This window comes from Coregonus lavaretus, assembly GCF_964263955.1.
Source record: "Coregonus lavaretus genome assembly, chromosome: 3".
NCBI classification, from domain to species: domain Eukaryota; kingdom Metazoa; phylum Chordata; class Actinopteri; order Salmoniformes; family Salmonidae; genus Coregonus; species Coregonus lavaretus.
The window spans coordinates 13448706-13457581 of record NC_139990.1 but is presented as its reverse complement, the minus strand read 5'-3'; the positions used below and the strand labels follow the sequence as shown (position 1 = coordinate 13457581).

General features: G+C 42.0%; 1 protein-coding gene across 1 annotated transcript; it reads left to right on the top strand.

Moving 5' to 3' along the window:
• Nucleotides 1-7045: 7045 nt before the first annotated feature.
• Nucleotides 7046-7852, top strand: LOC311122630 (neurexophilin-1-like; the record flags this gene model as incomplete). Its single annotated transcript, XM_084158085.1, has 1 exon — nucleotides 7046-7852. One exon carries the CDS (start codon nucleotides 7046-7048, stop codon nucleotides 7850-7852), a length of 807 nt encoding a protein of 268 aa, XP_084014211.1.
• Between the last annotated feature and the right edge of the window lie 1024 nt (nucleotides 7853-8876).

The following is an 8876-nucleotide window of genomic DNA, read 5'->3' as shown; positions in this document are numbered from 1 at the left end:
GGAGGATAGAGTTATGGTCAGATTTGCCAAATGGAGGGTGAGGGAGAGCTTTGTATGCGTCTCTGTGTGTGGAGTAAAGGTGGTCTAGAGTTTTTTTCCTCTGCTTGCATATTTACCATGCTGGTAGAAATTAGGTAGAACGGATTTAAGTTTCCCTGCATTAAAGTCCCCAGCCACTAGGAGCGCTGCCTCTGGATGAGCGTTTTCCTGTTTACTTATGGCCTTATACAGCTCATTGAGTGCAATCTTAATGCCAGCATCTGTTTGTAGTGGTAGATAGACAGCTACGAAAAATATAGATGAAAAGTCTCTTGGTAAATAGTGTGGTCTACAGCTTATCATGAGATACTCTACCTCGAGACTTCCTTAGTATTAGATTTTGTGCACCAGCTGTTGTTTACAAATATACACAGACCGCCACCCTTTGTCTTACCGGAGTCAGCCGTTCTATCCTGCCGATGTAGCGTATATCCCGTCAGCTGTATGTTGTCCATGTCGTCGTTCAGGCACGACTCGGTGAAACATAAGATATTACAGTTTTTAATGTCCCGTTGATAGGATAACCTTAATCTTAGGTAGTCCAATTTGTTCTGAAATGATTGAACATTGACTAATAGGATTGATGGAAGAGGCAGTTTACTCGCTCGCCGTCAGATCCTTACAAGGCACCCCAACCTACGTCCACGATATCTCCGTCTCTTACTCATGCGAATGACAGGGATTTGGGCCTTGTCGGGTGTCTGTAGGATATCCTTCGCGTCCAATACGAGGTGAGTAATCGCTGTCCTGATATCCAGAAGCTCTTTTTGGTCATAAGAGACGGTGACAGAAACATTATGTACAGAATAAATTACAAATAACGTGAAAAAACACACATAATAGTACAATTGGTTAGAGGGCTGTAAAACGGCAGCCATCTTCTCTGGCGCCACTTCTCTGCTCATCCTACATTTATGTCATGAAGGGATGTATTTCCTCTGCCATTACGTAGGTAGACCTAACCCCCGCATAAAATACTTTAGTTTCAATTGAAGATATTGGTAAGAGGCTCTGGATGTTGATTTTGGGGGGGTGTTGCCCCCTCCTCTAAAATCATCTAGGGAAAACTAAGAACAGAGACTGACATGTTGTCACCCATATCCGTGGTGTTTGCATTAAGTCTAAGACCATGTCTCCATTTGTTTAAACAGATCGATATGGTACTTAAACTATAATTAGCCACATAATCAATGTTCTCTTCATTTGAATACATAGCATCACAGCACTGTAATGACTTTTTATAATCTGTAGATGAAAACAGTATGCTATTGATAAAGGACAGTAAATATTGGTCATTAATGTAAAGGGTCTGTATATCTTTAGACTGAGTCAGTTGTAAGCATTCATAATGCATCAATGTTGTTGAAATAATCTGTATGTAAACAATTGTTGGAAAAATGACTTGTGTCATGTACAAAGTAGATGTCCTAACCGACTTGCCAAAACTATAGTTTGTTAACAAGACATTTGTGGAGTGGTTGAAAAATGAGTTTTAATGACTCCAACCTAAGTGTATGTAAACTTCCGACTTCAAATGTACATCCTGAACACACAGGGCTTTTACAGCTCTCTCTGACCCATCCATCTCCCTATGCCTATAGCCTAGGCCCAGGGGAAGACATCTGTTTGAGCCTGGCCTGTAGTCAGCTGTGAGGCTCAGGCCTCTGCTGGCCAGAGTGCTGTCCATGTTTACCAGATGCACCGTCTGTCCCCCCAGGTAAACTAACCATCTGGCAGCACTGAGCCTCAGCAGACACACTGGCCCAGGGCCCAAAGCATGCTGGAAAATTGAGTCAAACACATTGGCCCAAGGCCCAAAGCATGCTGGATGATGGAGACAAATAATTTGGCCGTGGGCCTAAAGCTTTATAGATCAACTTGTGTGTGTATATTGTACTGTGGCTGTCTATAGAGGACAATGGACAAACAGTAAGTATGGATAAACATACACTGCCTGCACATGTTTTAGAGTACCATGAAATCATGCAAATGTACGAGTGCATACACAAAATACAGGACTCGCTTATTATGATGTTATTTATGAAATATTAACATCAACTATTCTGCATGGAACAATATTAATTTGTTTTATCAATCTACTCTCTATACAGTATTTTCTATATGTGACCGACCGGCTCGATTCGGTCTTATGTAGCAAAATTTGAAATTGTGTTTTTTACATTGGATAAAAGTAGAGACTCAGAGCTAGAAAATGGTAAATCATACACTACAGTTGAGAAACAATGGGAAAGTAATTCTGCTTTGAAAGTTGATAAACTTGTGACCTCACTTTTGAGAAAATGGCCTTTGAATGTTTTGGTACCTACTGGAGAGCTCTTCTTTGTCTACACCCATTCAGCATCGTTCACACCCTCTTAAGCTTTAGCCCCATCCATCTCTTTAAGGGTTGATCCGAGCATTCTGTCCTAACAACAGCAGTCAAGCACCCAAGCTTAACTGGCTAACGTTGTCTAGCTTGCTAGCTACTTCCAGACACAAAAGAGAACAGCTCACTGACCATTTTACTCGCCCTAGCAGAGCTGGTTAGGCTGTTTTTATGTTATCCAGAGCGTTGGTGACTGCAACTGTGCTGCTGGCAACAATTTATGCTTTTTTGCCAATGTTTACTGACACCGGCCATATTCAAAGTGTGTTCAGCATTCGTAAATGCATCAGTTATTCTGTGCTCTGGCACACTCAGTAGAGAGTGCTCTGAAATCGGAGTAGATAGCCAGAGCGAATTTACCAGCTCCGTCTATCAACAGTTGTCGCAGTGACATTCTATTGAAATGATTACTTGCATAGTGGAGTCTTTTGTTAAGACATGTAGCTAGCTAGCTAGCTAGGTAAACAATGAACCATAATCCCAACTCATGACGTTACTACCCTGCATGAATCTGCAGGTAGCTAACCAACCAGGTTCAATGTTAGCTAGCTAACATTAGGCTATAACTAGCAAAGCAAATGGCTCTGAGATATGAATAATATTACTACATAGATCATACACGTAACGTTAGCTAGCTGACCTAACAACAGCAGTCAAGCACCCAAGCTAACTGACTAACATTAGCTAGCTTGCTAGCGACTTCCAGACACAAATGAGAGAACAGCTCACTGACCATTTTACTTGCCCTATTGAAATGGATACTTGCATAGTGGAGTCTTTTGTTAAGACATGTAGCTAGCTAGCTAAACAATTAACCATAATCCCAACTCATGACATTACTACCCTGCATGAATCTGCAGGTAGCTAACCAACCAGGTTCAATGTTAGCTAGCTAGCTAACATTAGGCTATAACTAGCAAAGCAAATGGCTCTGAGATACGAATAATATTAATACACAGATCATACACGTAACGTTAGCTAGCGAGCCAACCAGCCAGCTAACGTTAGCTAGCTAGCTAACAGTACACTTTAACTTGAAATGCAAACTACTTTCTGTCAAAATTAGAAACATGTGATATCTGAAAATGTAGCTAGATAGACTATCTTACCCATATACATCATGGATGGATGCTTCTCCCTGTCACGGATGCCATGGTTGCCCTTAGTTTGATTGAAGATGTAATCCGCAGACAGGTGTTTTCTCCATCTCCTTAGCTATCATACTCTAATTCCAATGATTTCAAAACTCGGTCCTCCAAAAAGTGGAGAGCAACACTTATACAGTTCTACTACGTGATATATATATATATTTTTTAAAGCCGCATTAGACAGGATTACCTACACATACTGACCAGCTCAAATAGACAGAAGCGTTCTATATGGCAGACCAATCCGAACTCATCTCTCGGCATGTCCAGCCCACTCATTATCTCAGCTAATCATGGCTAGCGGGAAGGTTGCTGTCTTTTTCTGTGGCTAAACCAACTAGGCTCATCATTTAACAATTGTATTCGTATTTACAGATGGCATGCAAGTTTGTTATTAAGGCACATGAAAGTTCACATGTTCTAGAAGGCATTTCTGCCAAAAAACACATTTAGATTAAAAAAAAAAAAGTATATGTTCAAATGGCTCTCCTGTGAAGTAGTGACCCGCGACATACGCCTAGTTTCCTGAAACGAGTCACATATGCACTTTATCACCAGTTATAAGTAATTCATGATTACCATGTATAGGTCTTAAATCATGCCCTCCCAACATGCTTCATTACATACATACAGTGCACCCTGAGGCATAAGTCACAGTCTCACTAGGCTATTAGCCCTGTTGAGTAAGCTAATCTTCCTTCATATTTTATCTCAATATTAATCTGTAAACATTTCCATTAACTTAGACCAGATGGAGTCTGCAGGGAAGATTTCTGATCAATACCTTTGTATTGTAATCTCTTATGTAATCAATGAAACTGTGTATCTTTAGTAGCAATTTGTAGTTTAATGTGAAGGAATTTATTTGATATTTGAAGCATTCAGGGCTGAAGAATATTCTGCCTACTCAGGTTCAGAGTGGACATTGGCCTACCGATGACCCTGTTGTTTATAGAAACAAAGCCCATTCCAGCCTTGTGTAGGTCTACAATCTTGTCCCTGACACCCTTGGAGAGCTCTTTGGTCTTGGCCATGGTGGAGAGTTTGGAATCTGATTGACGGCGGCAGGAAGCTTAGTGGGTAAGAGCGTTGTGCCAGTAACCGAAAGGTCGCTGGTTCTAATCCCCGAGCCGACTAGGTGAAAAATCTGTCGATGTGCCCTTAAGCAAGGCACTTAACCCTAATTGCTCATGTAAGTCGCTCTGGATAAGAGCGTCTGCTAAATGACTAAAATGGAAATGTAATGTAAGTGATTGATTGCTTCTGTGGACAGGTGTCTTTTATTCAGGTAACAAACTGAGATTAGGAGCACTCCCTTTAAGAGTATGCTCCTAATCTCAGCTCATTACCTGTATAAAAGACACCTGGGAGACAGAAATCTTTCTGATTGAGAGGGGGTCAAATACTTATTTCCCTCATTAAAATGCAAATCAATTTATAACATTTTTGACATGCGTTTTTCTGGATTTTTGTTGTTGTTATTCTGTCTCTCACTGTTCAAATAAACCTACCATTAAAATTATAGACTGATCATTTCTTTGTCAGTGGGCAAACGTACAAAATCAGCTGGGGATCAAAAACTTTTTTCCCTCACTGTACACCTTAGCCAAATACATTTAAACTCAGTTTTTCACAATTCCTGACATTTAATCCTAGTAAAAATGCCCTGTTTTAGGTCAGCTAGGATCACCACTTTATTTTAAGAATGTGAAACGTCAGAACAATAGTAGAGAGAATGATTTATTTCAGCTTTTATTTATTTCATCACATTCCCAGTGGGTCAGAAGTTTACATACACTCAATTAGTATTTGGAAGCATTGCCTTTAAATTGTTTAACTTGGGTCAAACGTTTCGGGTAGCCTTCCATAAGCTTCCCACAATAAGTTGGGTGAATTTTGGCCCATTCCTCCTGACAGAGCTGGTGTAACTGAGTCAGGTATGTAGGCCTCCTTGCTCGCACACGCTTTTTCAGTTCTGCCCACAAATGTTCTATAGGCTTGAGGTCAGGGCTTTGTGATGGCCACTCCAATACCTTGACTTTGTTGTCCTTAAGCCATTTTGCCACAACTTTGGAAGTATGCTTGGGGTCATTGTCCATTTGGAAGACCCATTTGCGACCAAGCTTTAACTTCCTGACTGATGTCTTGAGATGTTGCTTCACAATATCCACATAATTTTCCTTCCTCGTGTTGCCATCTATTTTGTGAAGTGCACCAGTCCCTCCTGCAGCAAAGCACCCCCACAGCATGATACTGCCACCCCGTGCTTCACGGTTGGGATGGTGTTCTTCGGCTTGCAAGCTACCCCCTTTTTCCTCCAAACATAACGATGGTCATTATGGCCAAACAGTTCTATTTTTGTTTCATCAGACCAGAGGACATTTCTCCAAAAAGTACGATCTTTGTCCCCATGTGCAGTTGCAAACTGTAGTCTGGCTTTTTTATAGCGGTTTTGGAGCAGTGGCTTCTTCCTTGCTGAGCAGCCTTTCAGGTTATGTCGATATAGGACTCGTTTTACTGTGGATATAGATTGGAACATTGTCTTTAAATTTCAATCACGCTGTAAAGCTGAACTTGCGCATTGAATAGAGCCCTCAATGTAATGATATTTGAAAAAAATGATCTTCTCTCAGCATCCTATGCAAACCACCTATAGGCATATTCTCCCCCTACCCAACGATATGCTTAAACCTGGCTATAGGGATCACCCCTTAGTGCTGACGCGCTCTGAGGAAGTCAATTTATGTCCAAAGGGCCAACTGATTGGTAGCGAAATCTTATTTTCTACGTATCGATCCCGGAGGGCCTCAGCCAACGAAATGCAGAAAACCCTGGGCAAGATGGATCAGCTGTCACATCTTACAGTAGAAATCAGCCAATCAATGTCACTTCCCTCCGCCGGGTCCTGTATGAACCTAATTCCAGTCATCGTGGCTAAATGGTGAAAACCTGGGGGTTCATCAATCATCAATCCAAGCAGCGCTTTGCTTAATAGTCTGGTCTTTACTGAATAGCCACTGCATTTATCTATCTGGGGGAGCAAAGTGGAAATCCCTTCTACTATCTGAGAAAGAGAGAGAGAGAGAGAGAGAGAGAGAGAGAGAGAGAGAGAGAGAGAGAGAGAGAGAGAGAGAGAGAGAGAGAGAGAGAGAGAGAGAGAGAGAGAGATGGCAACAATGGCTAATATAATTTGATCGCTGTGTTCTGTCTCTCACACGTTCTATTTCCTAAATGGGGGCTGTCTGCTAACACGTTTCGAAATTGAAGCTTGCTGAAAGATGGATTACCGGTATCTCTCCTGTCCTCTCCCCACTTCAGAATCCATTTTGATCTGTCTGTTTTGTAGAAAGCTATGTGCAGTACCTGAATGTGAAGTCAATTTTTCCTGAATCTGATTTTAATATCTGCTGAAGTGTCTCTTTGCCTGTTTGATTGTCTCAAGTACTACCGTGTCTCCTGTAACAGCCTCTAAATGTATGACAAACCAGTTAGTGAAACATATCTCCTCTTCTCTCTGTTTCAGGTGACAAGTGTTCATGCTTCCAAGGCGGACCTCCTAAAGTCGGGAAGCCCCAAGTCGACGTTAAAACACATATGGACAGAAAGCGGCAAGGACCTGTCAATCAGCAGGTTGCTGTCACAGACTCTCCATGGCAAAGAGAACACCACGGCCCTGGACCTGCGCTACGACACCCCGGAGCCCTACTCCGAGCAGGACCTCTGGGACTGGCTGAGGAACTCCACCGACCTCCAGGATTCTAGACCGAGAGCCAAGCGGCGGCCTATGGTCAAGACGGGCAAGTTCAAGAAGATGTTCGGCTGGGGAGACTTCCACTCCAACATTAAGACGGTCAAGCTTAACCTCCTCATCACCGGGAAGATCGTGGACCACGGCAACGGAACCTTCAGCGTTTACTTCAGACACAACTCCACAGGCCAGGGCAACGTGTCTGTGAGTCTCGTCCCACCAACCAAGATCGTGGAGTTCGACGTGGCAGCCCAGCAGTCCGTGATTGACGCCAAGGACTCCAAGTCCTTCAACTGCCGCATAGAGTACGAGAAGGTGGAGAAGGGCGCCAGGAACACGCTGTGTAACTTCGACCCGTCCAAGACGTGTTACCAGGAGCAGACTCAGAGCCACGTCTCCTGGCTCTGCTCCAAGCCTTTTAAAGTCATCTGCATCTACATCTCCTTCTACAGCACTGACTACAAGCTGGTGCAGAAAGTCTGTCCGGACTACAACTACCACAGTGACACTCCCTACTTCCCTTCTGGCTGAACACGCCTACAACAACAACCCCAATGTGAAGGACCAGAGAGTTACAGAGTGGGCCTTCTTCTTCTTTTTCCCCACCCAGAGAAATATATGTTAGCTGTACTGTTCTGAAAATAAAAGAATGTGTAAAATGAATTGATTATCTATTTATAAAATTAAGACAATACAGAAAGTAAAGATTTATGGGGCAGTGATACATTATACTATGACTAAACAAATAATATCGATTATAATTCATTTGTTTTATAGGTTTCATACCTTTTTTCCATCAGTGATTTCATAGATGCATCATGTGTACATATTTGGGGTTGATAGTTCCATTTGTAACTAAGTAAAATCAGCATTTCATGTAAGTCTTATTAGTTTGTAACAACTTGTTAATGTTATCGATATGTTATGTTAATTTGCTTGGTCCAGTTTGATTCTAGGCGCTTAAATTTTCTCCTTTTAGTATTTCTTACTTACTTTGCTCCTTAGGACCACCATACTTTCTGTGTGAAAGTTCAGTTCTGTGAGCTATCAATTGGATGGCAATGTACAGGATCCTATGTTTTGTTCGCACCTGCAATACTATTCATTCATAGCAGTTCAATTCCGCTCTGTCAGAAATAACAGTCCAGCCTCCTATCCTTGAAGGCCTTCAAAATCCCCACACATTTCCAAACCCTTCGACCCCACAGTCGAGAGAGCTGAAGAAGAGGAGAGTGTCGGTGTGCAATCCAAGTATCAGGTGGAGGTGGTCTTACCAGCCTGGCGGACTTACCTAGCGTTGAGTAGGCTTCTCCCGCAGGCACGTTTTATAAAAAGAAAAAAACGCATTTTACATGTTCAGGAATGATGCTGTTCAATCTTCAGCTTGTCCCTGTATAAGTCCTGGCTCAGATTCTTATTAGAAAATCACAGCCTTATTAGGTTTATTGTTTATATTCAATTGTGATTGATTGGGGGGCTTTGCTCATTGTCATTGACTTAATAAAAAATGTAATGTAATGAATTCTATATCTTAGAGAGCCTAATTTGTATGAAT